The sequence below is a fragment of the Teleopsis dalmanni genome, chromosome 1, assembly GCF_002237135.1.
Source record: "Teleopsis dalmanni isolate 2A chromosome 1, ASM223713v2, whole genome shotgun sequence".
NCBI classification, from domain to species: Eukaryota; Metazoa; Arthropoda; class Insecta; order Diptera; family Diopsidae; genus Teleopsis; species Teleopsis dalmanni.
Window position 1 is genome coordinate 6,831,572 of NC_051846.1, and position 16,997 is coordinate 6,848,568.

General features: G+C 29.9%; 5 protein-coding genes across 5 annotated transcripts in view; 1 reads left to right on the forward strand and 4 right to left on the reverse strand.

Moving 5' to 3' along the window:
- The window catches only part of LOC119672266 (FH1/FH2 domain-containing protein 1-like), a gene marked incomplete at its 3' end in the record, with an annotated part of 74,367 nt that extends 65,130 nt beyond the window's left edge, over nt 1-9,237 (forward strand). The window contains 7 exon segments of the mRNA XM_038083279.1: nt 3,936-4,120; nt 4,323-4,546; nt 4,892-5,113; nt 7,051-7,292; nt 7,422-7,556; nt 7,784-8,773; nt 9,045-9,237. Coding sequence (XP_037939207.1) covers nt 3,936-4,120; nt 4,323-4,546; nt 4,892-5,113; nt 7,051-7,292; nt 7,422-7,556; nt 7,784-8,773; nt 9,045-9,237 — 2,191 coding nt within the window.
- On the reverse strand, nt 5,876-6,357 carry LOC119672269 (acyl-CoA-binding protein homolog). Its single transcript, XM_038083282.1, has 2 exons — nt 6,257-6,357; nt 5,876-6,171 (listed from the first exon to the last, which is right to left on the reverse strand). The coding sequence occupies exons 1-2, from the start codon at nt 6,260-6,262 to the stop codon at nt 5,926-5,928; spliced, it is 252 nt and encodes an 83-aa protein (XP_037939210.1). The 5' UTR covers nt 6,263-6,357; the 3' UTR covers nt 5,876-5,925.
- Nucleotides 9,238-10,523: 1,286 nt separating the features above from the next.
- On the reverse strand, nt 10,524-11,006 carry LOC119672268 (acyl-CoA-binding protein homolog). The gene is made up of 2 exons (XM_038083281.1): nt 10,901-11,006; nt 10,524-10,815 (listed from the first exon to the last, which is right to left on the reverse strand). The coding sequence occupies exons 1-2, from the start codon at nt 10,904-10,906 to the stop codon at nt 10,570-10,572; spliced, it is 252 nt and encodes an 83-aa protein (XP_037939209.1). The 5' UTR covers nt 10,907-11,006; the 3' UTR covers nt 10,524-10,569.
- A 674-nt stretch (nt 11,007-11,680) lies between these two features.
- Nucleotides 11,681-12,097, reverse strand: LOC119672271 (acyl-CoA-binding protein-like). Its single transcript, XM_038083283.1, has 2 exons — nt 12,066-12,097; nt 11,681-11,984 (listed from the first exon to the last, which is right to left on the reverse strand). Exons 1-2 carry the CDS (start codon nt 12,069-12,071, stop codon nt 11,739-11,741), a joined length of 252 nt encoding a protein of 83 aa, XP_037939211.1. The 5' UTR covers nt 12,072-12,097; the 3' UTR covers nt 11,681-11,738.
- Nucleotides 12,098-16,740: 4,643 nt separating this feature from the next.
- The window catches only part of LOC119684011 (putative uncharacterized protein DDB_G0282499), an 11,955-nt gene continuing 11,698 nt past the window's right edge, over nt 16,741-16,997 (reverse strand). Inside the window, exon 3 of the mRNA XM_038097980.1 lies at nt 16,741-16,986. Coding sequence (XP_037953908.1) covers nt 16,741-16,986 — 246 coding nt within the window. The remainder of the gene's footprint in view (nt 16,987-16,997) is intronic.

Genomic DNA, 16,997 nt, shown 5'->3' on the forward strand with positions numbered 1-16,997 from the left:
AATTTTTAGTGTCATAAATCCATCTTTCAACAGCTTCAGGTATTGCGTGCGACCTTGAATTTCAATCTCATAACAAAAAAAAACAAAAAAAAATAAAAATAAAAAAAATATCTAAGTATAAAATAGATTTCGGACATTTCCATACACTGTTTGTTAATAAATCTTTTCTCTTGCTGTAGTACGTTTAGTATGCATAGGTGTGGTTAGTATAAAGTATTTACTATAACTATAAAAAATATGATAGCTTCTTGAAAAAGAATCTTAACGTTTTGAAGAAAATACTTTTTGTAGCTAGAAAGACGAGTAAACACAAAATCTTTGCACTGTGGATTTCTGAAAGGGTTGTCTTGTCTTTGAAGCAAGATCTGTTAGAATACTTAAATGTAGCTAAGCACTCATAAAATTATTATTAAAATATTTCATTGATTAGTACTAACTTTCTAATAAAGATTATAGTTTTCAACAGAGAAGTTCTAATCGAACAATAGTGAATTGCAACAACAAAATTTTATTATTGTTTCGAGTGTTGCCAAATTCCCATCATCAGTGTTCTCTGAATTATTCCCTATATTTAATTATTCCTAAATAATATATATTTAATTATTCGTAAATAATTTTTTTGAGACTGCAAGTAAGAAGGGTTGAACTCGTATCCTGCCAAATTTAAAACTCAGTATCATTAAAATATAGCAAAATCTAAAAGATATTGACTCATTTCATATTTTTTAATTATTTAAAAAACAATATATAAAGAGGTTTTCGAACAGAAGTGAAACAACAAAAATTTATTTTTTAAATTATTTTAATTAATTGAATTTTTGGCTGACCATACAGCTGTTTCGAGTATTGCCAAATACCCTTCATCAGTGGTCTTGGAAATAATTCTTATATTTAATTATTCGTAAATAATTATTTTTAAGACTGCAAGTACCAGGAATCGAACTTGGGTCCTGCCAAATATGAAGCTCAGAATCAGCGCACCTTAACCAACTGATCCAAAGCCGTACTTGACTTTTTATGTTCGCATATTTTTGCTGGAGTTTTGTTACTTTTGCTATGAAAGTTTTTATTAACAATTATTAAATTTAAATATATTTACAATATTTGAATTTGATGAGTCGTTCTCTTTTATAGATTTCTTCATACTTTTAGAAGTTATAGTTTAGAAACTTTAACTAGTTATTAATACATTCTGTGTAACCTCTTGCTAACATCATACTCAAGAGATTAAAATAAACTTTTACAAGTTAAGATTTAAGAACTTTCAGGTAGTAAATTACATATTCTGTGGGTCCTCTTGGTTCCAAGGTTTCTAATGAGATTGATTGAGATTGGCTCTGCTTAATTATACAATTTGAAGAGTTTTTGTATAGTAGTTAATCACAACAAAATTTCATTTTTAAATAAATATAAAATTTTTGGCCGATCATACAGCTGTTTCGAATATTCCCAAAACTTATGATCAGTGGTTTAGAAATATTCGTTGATTTTTCAGGTCCGTAAACAATTTTTAGATTACCATTGTCAGGCAAAGAACTGTGAATATGTCAAATTTGAAGGAAATGACTAGCGCGTGGTTAAGCCTGAATTGCACAAAATATTCGTTATTCAGAAAATATTTTGTTAGAGAAAGTTCTAAAGAAATTGAGGTAAAAAGTTTTGAAATGTTGCAAAGTCTGGACAATACTGTGGATGCATTTAAACTGCTAATCTAAATCATTTTGGACGAGTTATCATTGTCGAGATGGAAATAACACCCTTTCTTTTCATCAAATTTGACTACACATCCTAAAGTATCATATTTAATTGCTTCAAATGCTAATATTACAACTGAGAAGTAATGATATGACTAAGAAGCAACTCCTTATAATATTAGACATACAGCACTTCTAGCTTTACCGTTTAGACAGCAGAGGTCTTCATACGCAATATCAGGATTTATATTATATGCATTATACGTCGTGAAACCCTAAGCACATTCCCAGTGTTTCTTGAAATTTCCAATTTTAAAGGTGTTCCATGCTAAATTTAGATGTTAGAAGGTGCTCAATATTTAAAAAAGTTTGAGAACCGCTGGATTAGACTAATTCCGAGCATATCAAATGTTGTGTTCGATTTTATAATTTTACTAATTAGAATTAAATTTTTTTTACATGTTAATGTCACGCTTGGTTATGTGCTTCAATCATATCATGTTTTTGATGAACAAAAACCATACTCCCTTCTTTCTTTTCCATAGACTCCATAGTCAAGTGAATTTAGATTCCATCATCTTTTTTTAACCCAGTTTTGTAATAGTTGATGATCTTAACTTTTGCTGTCACAAATGATGGAATTTTATTTATATAGTTTGATTCTTTGCAAAAATTAGTCTATTTCATTTCGCTTTACCAGTGATTCACAATCTAAAATTCTGTCCAATACATTTATTTTATTAAGAATCTTCGCAATATATGTTATATACCTGGAATTTCTGCGTGTAACCAACTTTTTTCAAATGGTTTGACTCTATTTAATAATTAATAATAGTATATCACATGTGTATGCACGGGCCGTCTTTTCAAAACATATGCCCTATCTGATATTTACACGCTTACATGTGGTTATACTGCCTAGATCAGGGCCGTCCAGCGCAGTTGCGATCGCGGGCCAATACAATTTTCTGTTCAGATTGGACGACCGCAGAAACAAATACATACGTTCATAGTTGATATTATAAATATATTTTAACATTATAAATATGGTTATAACGTTAAGTTTAGTTTTATTAATTTATTAATTTAAATTAATTTATTTTGTATATCATAAAAATAAAATAATGTGGTTTTATCAATACACCAAAGAAAATTTGCGTATTTATAGTAGATTACAAACATGTCGCGAGTCGTAAAAACATTACTTTGACCAGCCCTAGTCTATATCATAGAATGGCACAAGTGGTATAGGCACTTATCAATAAATATTTGGAGTTTATAGTAAACTTCTATAAACTCTATAAACTCATTTTAGAGACTAAATGAAGAGACTTGTAGTGAAGAGTATTGTTTGGTACTGTGTGAGCTATCTGATCTCAAGAAAGATATTAGATCCTTCTTTATTTTGCTTTTCTTGCCAGCTTATTTTATGTAAACACATTTCTAGTACTTTACATACTGCCATCTATATAGGTTTAGAGCGTGGAACCTGGAACCTGTCAAATTTAAAGCAAATGACTAGAGCATGTATAAACCGAACGAGCCAGAGCTGCAAAAAATTATTGTTGTTGAAATTTTAAGTTTTTTTATTAACTTTTTCTGATTTCTGAGCAAATAGCAATCAATATAATTTTTGCAGAAATTATGTATAAAGTTCATATGATTTATTTAAATGAAAAATATAAGATTATATTCCCGTAACTATTTAAGTATTAAATATTTAGCAACATTTTTTTCTGTATTTCAAAAACTAGTTCAAACTCTTTTTGTTTCCGACACATTTTATATAAAATATGCTTATCTCACTTATAAACTATTTTATTATATTTGAATATTTCTTTCGGTATCAGCGCTAAAAACTAGGCCGGCAGTATTAATAGTTTCATATTAATATTTTAATCATTTTTACCATCGTTTGTTTGGGTTTTTTGCACAGTTCCCCATTTAACTTTAAATACTCGTAGCTTACGTTTTCATTTATCAAATACGATTTTTCATTAATCAAATACCAACTTTTTACACAACAAATTATGTACCCCCGACGTATTGGACTGACTGCCTGTGTACAAAGAAGGTGTTAAAAAGGTGTGGCATGGGATCGATTAATTTTCATTATCTGCAACTGTGCTATGAATTCGGTTTTATGCGAAAATAAAAATCTACTTTAATCTTAATCTTATTTTGACCGCAATATGTAATATTTAGCCATTTTTCTTATATTTATTTTCTTGCAATTTTTAGAAAAATTACTTTCTGCCGAAGGTAGCGATCTACGACGTGCTTTATTCTCGCTGAAGCAAGTTTTCCAAGAGGATAAGGACTTAGTGCATGCGTTTGTGGCACTTGGTGGTCTCAATTGTCTTGTGCGTGTTGGTAATGGTGCTGACCAAAATTATCAGAATTACATCTTGCGTGCATTGGGTCAGGTATGTTGTGATATGGAATAGCTTTGCTTGCACCGATTTATTACTATGCCAAAGTAATATGTTCTTGCCGTATTTGATCAACATTAAATATATATATATATTCTATTTTTTTTCTCTCTCTTAAATATAATAATTTTATTTTATTTATTTATTTATTTCTTTATTTATTTCTTTCCACATCAACGGACCAACAAACCAACAGGTGATGTTGTACGTGGACGGTATGAATGGTGTTATGAAGCACGAACCCACCATGCAGTGGCTATACTCACTGATCGCATCGAATTATCGTTCTGTGGTGAAAACAGCCTTAAAACTTTTACTAGTTTTTGTTGAATATGCAGAATCAAATTGTTATGTGTTGGTTAGTGCTATACATGCGGTGGATAAATCACAGGGCACTTTACCATGGTCAAATATAATGAGGTGAGTTTTCATGATATTAATATTTAGTACTAAAATTTTTCAAAGCATACCTTTAGGCTGTGCAATATTAAACGAATTCAATTTAATAAATTTGCAAGAACAGAGCTGTTATTATATTTAGTTCAACAATAATTTTAAAATTAATGTTAATAAAAATAATTTTAAATTTTAGTTTAATCTTGAGATAAGCTATCTAATGAAAAATACCATTTCCATATAGCATTTTTTTAAAATATTTTTATTTCACCAAACACCAATTTTTTTAAAAAAAATACTAATTTGAATTAATTTTTTTATAACATTTTAAAGATTTATGATTTACGATTAATTAATTTATTTTTTCAGACTATTAAAAGATTATGATAATGCCGATGCCGAGCTAGTTATATATGCCACATCTTTAATAAATAAAACACTTGCTGGTCTAAACGATCAAGACACTTTCTACGATGAGACAGATTTATTGGAACAACAAGGCATGGAGTCAGTCATACAAAGATATATGTCTAAACCAGGAACAGACATAGATTTATTAGATCAATTACAGCTATATGAAGCAGTATTGAAGTACGTAGATCTCTTAAAATACTACACTAAGTAATTTTTTATCTAGATAGACTATTGTTTTCTCAATATGGTATAATTGTAATTCTTAGTCGATGAAATTTTAATAGAACGCATACCTTACAATAATTTCAATAATATCTTAATCTGATTTTAGAATATCTTACAGATTCATTAACATATTCTTTTTTTACAATAAACTCAGTTGCTCCGTGAAAGTCATAGCTTTCGGCAGTATTTTTATTCCATTACGAAGATTATTTAAACTGGGCTGCACATTATGTTATTAGCTAACTAAGAGTAAATAATTTCTGATAAATATTTGCTAATAAAAATTTTATATCAGTATGAAGTGTTCTTTCTTCTATTCTCTAAAGACTTATATATGATTAATTGACTTAAAGAAAAGCAATTGTACGGTACTGTAGTTGTACAATGTACTGTAATCATTACAGCAACTTAAAGGAAGATTATTAAATCTTGACTACAGTGTCTCTTTAGTAACAAAGTTCTATTATGAATTCCAAGCAATCGTTTAATTGTCACTTTCATGCGGTATTTTCTTTAAGTTTAGATTTCCGACTTATCAATAAAGCCTTAACACTCTCAGTAAAAGTAAGGCAATATAAAATAATCTATTCAAAAATTCCTCACTTTCTATATCATTGTCATATCCTCGCAGTTTGTTAAATAATTATTATTTCGTGTGAAAATAAAAACAATTTCTTTATTCTTTTTTTTTGAATTTTTTTATTTTAAATTTTTTTTATTTTTAAATTTGTTCTATAATTTATTTAATCCATACAAGTATAAATTTAAGCGTATTTGGGTGCGTATTTCTCATAGACTGCGATGTAGGCGGCTTTGGCTGCATCTTGTGACAAGCCCTTGTGTTTGTTCCATGCATCCCATTTAGCTTTGCCCTTCAAGTCCAATGCACCTGGTTTATCAACATTGATATCTCCAGCTGTGGCTTGTTTGAAGAGACCATAGAATTCCAAGAATTCTTCATCGGTTGGGCGCTTGGTGAAGGCCTTAGCTTTTTCGCATGCAGTGCTGAACTGTTATGTTAAAACGGAAAGGAAGAAGAGAAGAAGATGTTAATACCAGTGCAGTTTTGTAGAGCAAAGGCTTAAAGTAACTTACGTCCATGTTGTGTTTAATTAGGTCCACTTGAAGTCAATGAATGCTAGAAAACTTTACTAATCGCTCTTTTATACCAGAAAAAATAAATGTTAAGACAAAATTCTGTCATAAAACTTATCAGAGCTGCGATAATTGTTCGATAAGTTAATGTATTAGCACGGCTGACAATATTAATGCATTATTTAAGATATCGATTTATATGTTTTTATATATGAATTGTTATTTTTCACTATTTTATGATTAGAGCAGAACCTGTGCTAACTGAAATTTTAGGAAATTGTGAATTACGATTTCTATTCGATTAACTTTTTGAAATTCATGTTTTAAAATCTTAGAATATTAATAGATTCATTAACATATTCTTTTTTGACATTAAACTCAGTTGCGCTGTTAAATCATAGTTTTCGGCAGTATTGTTACTTCATTACTTTGATTATTTAAACTGGGCTATATAATAACTATGCTCATGTCTACCTAAAAGTTGATACATTTCAAGCGATAACAATTTTCTAAGATATATCCCATCTTACCTTTTCTAATATAAGTTTTATAATCTTATAATCTTAGCAATTCAATATATTACAAACGAAATTTGAAAATTTAATGATCTGGCAGCATAGCACTTATTTCTTGTGCTGCTTCTTCAAAATATTCAGCAAATTAAAATTACAACCGGTTGATTTGTAATGAAGTTTAAAGTCAAAAGTTTTTATTAAAATCAGTTTTATAATAAAATTCGCTTAAAATTATAATAAATGCTATAATAAATATTTCTTATTAATGTCATCTACCAGATTTGAAGATGGTGAATCCGATGGCATACGTTTGCCTGATAATTCTGTACGCAAAACTCAAAGATATCGTCAGGGCACCGATACTGCGGAGAGGCGGAAGTCAAGACGACATAGCACAGGTGCAAATCCAGCTGTGATACAATCACCAAAGAAAATGAATACGCATGGCGTTCTGGATGAAGATAGTTCTGGTTCAACAAATTCGACTGAAGTGAGCAATGGTTTAGTTTTGGATAGGAAAAGTAAGTCTAAAAATCATTTTTCGAATAAACAATTTTTTTTTATATCTCAAACAAATGTCAAATACAAGTACTTGTCATTTTGTTAAAAAAAAATAATCATAATCAATAATCATATTTTATTATTAATAGGTTTGGATAGTGCTGGTGTTACACCTGGTTTACGTCGCAGACGTGAACGCGCTGAAAGGCATAAAAGTTTCCTTAGAGAGCAACAGGAAGCCGCTGCAAACGGTATATTGGCAGCACTAGAAAAACGTGAACTTGGTAAGTTTTTCTTCTTATTCAAAATTAACTAACAATCAATTATTTATTTTATTAATTAATATAATTATTTTCTTCAAACTTTTATTCTGTGTGCTCCTGTCTATAACACGTCATATGTGCTATTTAACATTATTCAAAAAAAAAAAATATATATATATAAACATTGCGATGCTTTTTGAATTCTTGCTTTTGTTCAAAACGCGCTTTTATGCTGCCAAATCGAATAGGACAAATCGTTACTGCCATACCAGCAACCATTAATAATAGCGACAGTCCACCTGAATCATTAAATGTAACCACCTCAACCTCAAATTACCCCAGTGTCACAGCAATTGCTACTACTAACAATATGAGCAGTTCCAACAAAAATACGTGCAACATCTCCAACAATCACATTAACAACATAAATAATAACATTTCCAACAATAACAACAACCTAATGAGTCCTACGAAACAACTACAAGGCAGCAACTCGATTTCCATTATCAACAACAGCTTCGATAAGGCCAACAATAAATTGCAAGCAACGCCCGAGTTCTTGACCAAGAAGAATCTGCTTATCGAACGCAACGCAACTGTGATCAATGGTATTATGAAGAATATACATCGCGGACACGAACCGGAACCCAATAACAATACATCATATAAGAAGTTTGAAAGTGAAGCTAATCGTCTAAACAACTATTATAATCAGTTGAGCACACCAAAGAATCTACATATACAGAATCAAAGCCCTACGCTACAAAGCGCACAGAGTGCTTTGGCAGCTGTGCTAAGTCCAAAGAAGGCTTTGAACGGTTTCGATTTTACGCAAATCTCAACACCAAATAACAATAATAAGACTAACAGTAATGTGATAAATAATATTGATAATGTGGACGATAAATACGATTTATCGTTAAGTCCAACAAGTCCACTTACACCCACTGGTTCAAATGATTCTGTATTCGCAGAATCACCTACTGCTGAAGTACCTCTACAACCTATAGCAGAAGTAGAGGTCGTTCCGGTCGTTCCAGTTGTTCCAGAAGATTTGCAATGTTTAAATATTGTTCCAGCGAGTGTGGTACCACCACCCCCTCCTCCACCGCCACCTCCGCCACCACCATCGATGGAAATGTTTGGTTTCACTTTACCACGTAAGCAAATACTTGAATCTACTAAGTCAATTGATAATCAGGCTGTATTGGAACAAGAAAATTTGTTGCCACCATCAGGTAAGCTTAATAATGCAAGCTCTGTAAAATGCCCAATCTGCAGTTATTATTCATTCACATACACACTATGCCAAAAATGATCATATTACCGCCCCTCCTTCTTGCGTTACAAACTTGCATACTACCTGAGTTATGTCTGATGTAGTTAGTATTTAATGAAAGCAACAACTTCTACTGTTCAGTTGTTACTTTTATTATGTACATGTATATAGAGTTTTATATTGTATATATTTATATGTATTATCCACTAACCTTTATGAATCTTCTTTAGAATCTGATGAGGAACAAAAAGTGTTGAATCAATTAAAACGTGATCACACCGTGAAAGACTTAACACAGAAACTCAGCAATATGCCCACAAGTCCTACACAGGAGAAAAATCGTATTGTTGGAGATATGTCAGGACTTATAAACAAAGCCAAAGAGGGTTTAGCTAAAACTAAAAGCAAAGGTGAAATGTCACGGTAAGTTTAAAATTTATATATGAAGAAAGTTTAGTAGATAACTTTCGTGGTGAATATAGTCAGTAGATAGGTTATGGAAGTATCTACTATTCATGAACTCCCCATTCATGAAACTAGTTAAAAGAATTTGATATGGGTAGTATATTATAATGCATTATCCATATCTACTTGGAATTATATAAATTAAACTAAATAATTTAACAATAAATAATATTTATAATAAATACGTTGTTGTTGTGTTGCGTTATTTAATTGACTCCATCAATTGAGTCCATCAAACTTATGTTTCCGCAACAAATTAATATAATTTTAATAGTCAAATAGTTTGTTCTTAAAATTTTTCAACTAAGAGTTCCTAAAGGGATTTTTTAAATAACATCATCATAGTAGTTACTACACTAAAACCTATGTTTTCTGAGGTTTTACTCTTATACTTAAAAACTATCTAAAGGTTTTTTCTCATCGAAGAAAGAATTCACTCACAATTTTGTAATGACATTTTATATAGCTTATATATATATAACCTATACTAATAGCTATATTAGTTTATAATTATTTTAATCACTTCGTATTTAAGTATATCGGTTCATTTAGATCTTCGACGCGATTAAGGCTGATCTGAGGTTTCAACCGTATAACTTTCTGCTGAACTTTATGTAGACACCTCTAAAATTAATCTGGCAGTGACCTTCGAGCAAAAAAATTTAATTCCATCTTAATTTTAAGTACCGTGTTATAGGTATCTCTTAGCACAACTACTGTAGGGCCAAGGTGCTATCTCTTTCTTTCGTCTTATACCTCTCATAATCAAGATAATTAAACACCAAATAAAAAACGATTACAAATTAATAAGAATATAGTTAGATTTATATATAGAAAATAATTGGCTGTACTCATCAAGTACGGACTAATTGATCAAAAAGTAGCATATGCTCTCATATTTAAATCGTTTATTAATTTTTAACTTAAGTTAGTATCAATAGTAGAATTATATACAGCCAATTTATATAATAAAAAGCAACTATTACGTTGTGACTATCAAATCTTGCTAATAGTGAATCTTTAGTAACAACGTAGTATTGTAACCTTTCTTCATAGCCTTCTACTGTCATCTTTATGTCTGTCTATGAGTTCATCTTCGTTAACCCTTAAGACACCCTTTCCGACTTTTCACTAAAGTTGAATTAAATTTCAATTATTTTTGTGTATCATCGCAGTTTGTAAAATAATTATTATTTAATGTAAAAGTAAAAACAATTTCTCTTATTATTTTTGAATTTTTTTTATTTTTAAATTTGTTCTATAACTTATTTAATCCATACAAGTATAAATTTAAGCGTATTTGGGTGCGTATTTCTTATAGACTGCGATGTAGGCGGCTTTGGCTGCATCTTGTGACAAGCCCTTGTGTTTGTTCCATGCATCCCATTTAGCTTTGCCCTTCAAGTCCAATGCACCTGGTTTATCAACATTGATATCTCCAGCTGTGGCTTGTTTGAAGAGACCATAGAATTCCAAGAACTCTTCATCGGTTGGGCGCTTGGTGAAGGCCTTAGCTTTTTCGCATGCAGTGCTGAACTGTTATATTAAAACGGAAAGGAAGAAGAGAAGAAGAAGTTAATACCAGTGCAGTTTTGTAGAGCAGAGTCTTAAAGTAACTTACGTCCATGTTGTGTTTAATTAGGTCCACTTGAAGTCAATGAATGCTAGAAAACTTTACTAATCGCTCTTTTATACCAGAAAAAATGAATGTTAAGACAAAATTCTGTCATAAAACTTATCAGAGCTGCGATAATTGTTCGATAAGTTAATGTATTAGCACGGCTGACAATATTAATGCATTATTTAAGATATCGATTTATATGTTTTTACCATATATATGAAATATTATTATTTACTATTTTATGATTAGAGCAGAACCTGTGCTAACTGAAATTTTGACAAATTGTGGGCAAATATTGATTAAAAAAGTTTTATTCTTATGTATGTAGATAAATATGTCATATATACATTTGGTGACAATGCATATAATGTCCAGAATTGTTAGTCATATGGCTGTGCCTATATAGATTAATATAAATGTTTTTATTTTTATTTATTTTTTCAACTGAAAATTTGCTATCAATAGCACAAAGTACATTAACGCGTAATCATAGACGATATCCAGAAGAAACTTTGTTGCCGGCTAATTTAATTAAAAATTAATTTATTTTATGTTTACGATGCATTTATTGGCCACTTATAAAATTGTTAATATATTTTGCTACTTAATAGTTTAATTACATTTAATAGTAATAAAGAAATGCAGTTGCTGTTTTTTTTTTGTACAATTTATTTTGTAGTTAATTTAACACATATTTTTAATACATATTTTTATGTATGTAATAACAAAGATGAACACTTAATTTGCATATCTAAACCATTAGTCCCAACTTTATTCTAAGGATAAGAAATTTTATTAGGAAATGCAGCCTCTTACAGCTTTCTTACTAATTGATTCTTCAAGCATATTTGGGTGCATATTTCTGATAGACTCCAATATAGGCAGCCTTTGCAGCATCTTGTGACATGCCCTTATGTTGGTTCCAAGCGTCAAATTTAGCTTTGGCCGTTAGATCAATAGCACTAGGCTTACCAATGTTGCAATCTCCAACCGTGGCTTGTTTGTAAAGACCGTAAAATTCCAAGAATTCAGAATCGGTGGGTTTCTTGGTAAAAGCTTTAGCCTTCTCGCAAGCAGTGTGGAACTGTAGTAAAAAATTAATTATTTTTATTTTCAGTTCTAATTTTATAATAATTTTTTTTTAACAAAACTATTTTGAACTTACATCCATGGTTATTAGTAGTAATAGAAGTGCTGTTCTAATGCTTCTCTACTTCGTTTCAGTTTCTTTTTATAGCAAAGTCGGTACGGAAATCTGTGCTTACCAAAACCTATTCAATAAAAATAAATCTTATCATTTACCGATTATTGTTTGGATTTTGTTATATTAAATGCAATAAAAAGTGCAAAACTGCAATAATCGGATTTTCCTTAGACTGAATTGTACTTAGATATCAAGCAAATGTAGATTAGCTGTTAAAATAATTGGTTCCTTTATAATAATCTTACTCATCGTATATTAACAACTTAGAAATCTATAATTTATGAGGTCTAATTCTTCAATAAATTTTGTATTTTAGTATAAAATTTGATTTACTGTAATAGTTAAAAAACTGATAATATAATAAATTTATGCTTGGTTTATGTAGACCAAGTGTTGCTTTTTTTTAATTGAAAATATATTACTACTAACCTTTTTTCAATATTCAATAATATTAAACTTTATTTCAATATTTATTTCAATAAATTAAGGTGATTTAATTTCATCAATAAAAGATAAAGTTTTAACTGTTCTTTTAATAAAATAACATTATGCCATTTATTATTCAATTATTTTAAATTGTATGAAGGTTGTTATAGGTGACGAGTGGCTCCGGGACGTAGACCCAGCCGTTTTTGAAACCATATAAATGTTTTATAATGTTGTTGCTGTAATAGAGCAGCTATTAGGATAGACTCAGTAAACTGAAAGCATAATTCGCATACTATGTTAGTATGCGTAAATTTAATATGAACTAAAATTTATATGTATCGTGGGATAATTAAGTGTGTATGCACCATTAGTTAGAGAGTTGTAGTTTCAATACACATAAAAAACATGCAGGATTATAAATGTTCAACAATTTTCCTCCATAGTTATAGATGCAGGTATCACTTGGTTGGTTGGTACAATTGCCAAACTTCCTCTTTCATCTAACTAACCCATTAATGTCGTTCTGCTACTACACAACCCGCCATAAAGTTCCAAGTTTTAAAACCAAACGCATGCAATGGATAAAGGAGATTATTTTTGGAAAATCTAAGATTGTAATGTCCGCAAAATCTATTCGTTTGACTGGGTCATCTGCAAAGGAAATGTGCTCCTGTTTCTTTTTCTCCAATGCAGCTCCTAAATTTGAAAAAAAATATCCAATTTTTCAAAATAGATATACACTGTTCAGTAGCCTGTCAGTACCGCCGTGAGTTTGGCATTTAGTCTTGGCTTTACTCAATAAAATTGTTTGTTTTCGATAAATTGGAACCTCGTTATGATAGTTACGATTTTCCGCAAACCTTTGCAGTCCTTTATTTATGTTCCGTTACTCTAAGAAAATGATTAATTATTAGTTTTTTTATTTAATCAGACCGCTACTTCTTTCTCTGCTGAGGCTGCTTCTGATCCTAATCTAACTATCAACAAAATCATTTCCTTATACCTCTGGGTGTTATGAAACCCAGATCAATGATATTTTGCACTTGTTATACACTGGTCTCAGCTAAATTTTGCTTCAACTAAACTCAGACTTCTCTACGTGCTGGGACATTCAAATGAATGAACTGCACCATGCGATATAGTATTGCAATTTGGACATGCATCAAGCACAGTACGCCGCCCTTAGAAAAGGTTTAAATGATCCCTAATCCTGATCCTGATTTGAGCAATTTCTGAATCAAAAAGGTATGGTGCTTCGAGCGTCATTCTCTTACTGACATTTGTCCGAAATAGTCAATTTTATATCTGCTCAATATGTGCCCAAATATTAATTGAGTTCGAATAGTTTTTAGTACTTTAGAGATCCTTCTTAGGGATAGAGATATTCTTACTGAAAAATGGTAGATCGAATTAGAGTCAAATATACCTATATCTATATAAAGAAATTATGACTTTATTTGGTGAATGTTTTGTATTGTTCGTTCACAATGTTAAAATAAGTCATCATTTAGCCTAGATAATGTTATATCACATTTGGATCGTTTTCCGTTCAATCCCATAATTATATAAACCTTATATAAAAAAGCAATCAAACCTTATATATTATAATCTTCTGCGATTATTACATTCAGTTTGAAAACACTATGTATATTATAATATAAATATATGGTATATATACTTTACATTTTATTTCAAAGTATGGGCTTATCAAAAGGGGTGTGACTAACCAGGAAAATAATAATAAACATATTGTTTCAGTTCTGAAGATCTGAATAAATCTCAAAATGTCAATAGCGAGTATCTTAACGAATTTCAAGAATTTATAAGAAATACTAAGCTAATCGCTGAAGATATGTATTCCAAAGCTGCATTACAAGGTTCTTGGATGCAAATTACGAAAGAATTTAATATATTAGATCCAAACTATAGGAAGCGTTTATTATCGTATCATGTTGGTATTTTTTATTTGTGTTCTTTTTGCAATCAATTTAAATCGCTTTATTTTTAATTTAGTTCCAAAAGAAAAAAACTGCTTTAAAAAAGAAGAAAAAACGTAAACTCAATAAACGTAGTGGAAAGGGTCGAATTGCATATAAAAGACGTCGTAGGGAAAAGAAACGTGAGGAAATAAATGAAACCTCTTCAAATAATAGCAGTGAAGATGAAGAAATAGACAATCAATCTATAAATGAAACTGATATGCAATCTAATTCGGTGGCTGATATTCCACATAACTCGAATCAAGAAAAGTTACTTGAAAAGATATCAAATTCTATAGAAAATATTGAAATGAGTATTAAAAATATAGAAGAAAAGTTTAATGTAATAATTAAATCAACTCAAGATCTCTCAATGTTGATTCGGGAAGAGCAAAACTCACAACGTCCCCTGGAAAAGGAGGATCTGTATAAAGAACTCAATAAGCATCTCACTTTGCAAAAACGTGTGCTTAAAACTGAATTGGCATACATTAATGAAAAAATGAACAAATAGCTAATTGTTTTTTTTTATCTATAAATTATTTGAATTTTTTTAGTTAATAATTTAATTATAAATTAATAAAAAATCTTTTCAATCCTAAATATATCATAATATAAACAGAAGTCTTGACTTTGTTTTTTGTAGTGCTCATAAAAGTCATAAATGCTCATAAAAGAGACTTATACATAATTTTAAATAATATAATAATAGTGTCTGGAGAGACTAAAAATGTAAGTTTGTATTCACGCGAGCTGAACTATCTGCAAAAGTACACATATAGACGGTCTTATAAACAATATTAGTATAAATACGCATCTAGCTTATACATTATACAATAGGTAGATCACAATTAAGAACTTAAATGTGGTCTTTAACGACTCATATATTGCGAAGCTAACACTTGACCTGTCTGAAATCAAATCTCTAAATGGTCCTCAAATAATTAAAAATGGTTTCGTATTTCTCCTACAGTCAGTAGGAGAAATGCTCGATACTGTCACTATTTAGTACTACAACTTAGGGTTAGCTGTACCCTTTATTTTATAATATACTTCAACATCTCGCTCTTGGATGCCATATATAACCCTGAAAATTCAAAATCGATACTCTTTTACAAGAATATATGTAATGTAACCGAATTTCCAAGGTTATTATCTAAAATGTCTTCTTGGCGATGAATATTCAAGGTTACTATATAAAAATTGGCTAGCGATGTGATAAACTAATGCCAAAATAAGGAGATCTTAACATTATTTAAGCTAATCGATTAATTTTCTTAAGAAATATTCTGAATAACCTGAGCACATAGTTTTTACTGAATTTTATGAGAGTTTCATGAGATGATTCCGATGTGTAGTGATTCCTGCAGAATTATATTTTTACAATAACCGGTGCTTGGTTGGTAATGTCGTATTCCCTGTAAGTAACATAACTCAGCTTCAATCTGTTGACACAAATTGTTTATCTTAATATTCCATCATATAGCAATTGATTGTCAGAAGTCACCACAAAATTACTTATCTCTTTTAGAGTAGATAAGTCTATTGTAAGGTTCTGTGGAGATCATGGGACCTTGTTTCTGGATGAATTATTCAATTACATCTTATCAGTATCTCTATTTGCAAATAAAGTATAGAACATATATTAAAATTAGGAAAATAATCCAAGAACTACTGGACTTATATTTCTCAAGAAATTGAAATGTCGGTAATGTATTTTAATAAATTTAAAAAAATTTTATGACATAAATCTAAAAAATATATTTATTGTAAAATACGTAATAATTTTTATAAACGAAGAAAAAATACTTACGTTCCCATTGCTCATGAGAGTAATTTTTGAAATATAGAAAAAGTATATATCTCTAACCGTGGTAATAATAATATATATTCTATTATTATTCATATCAATTTTTGTTATTATTGACAGTATAATCTCAAGGATATAGTAGACAATTTCCGTCATGTAAGTGGATATAGTTAAATAAAATTAATTTAATTTTATTATAATAATTTTATTAGCCGGTAGCCTCAGAAGTTGGTATCGCAATATATAATACATAATAATTAAATTACTATGTTATCTAATTTAAATAAATTCATAAATAAAATAATTTTATTATTAAGTTTAATATTTAGTTTTTTATATTTATTTAATACTGTTTGTTTAACATAACCATATACATAATTAACTACATAATCAGTCAAGAACTAGAAATATATAAACTTTAAGCATATTGTGGGGCATACTTCTTGTGGGTTAAAATATAACCAGTCTTGGCCACCTGCTTGATTATACCTTTGTATCTAATCCATGCATTCCATTTTGCTTTGGCAGTTAAATCTTCATCACTGGGTTCAGGGATATTGCAATCTCCTACGGTGGCCTGCTTGTAGAGTCCATAGAATGCTAACATTTCATCATCGGTGGGACGTTTGGTGAAAGCCCTAACTTTTTCGCAAGCAATATCGAACTGAAAAAGAA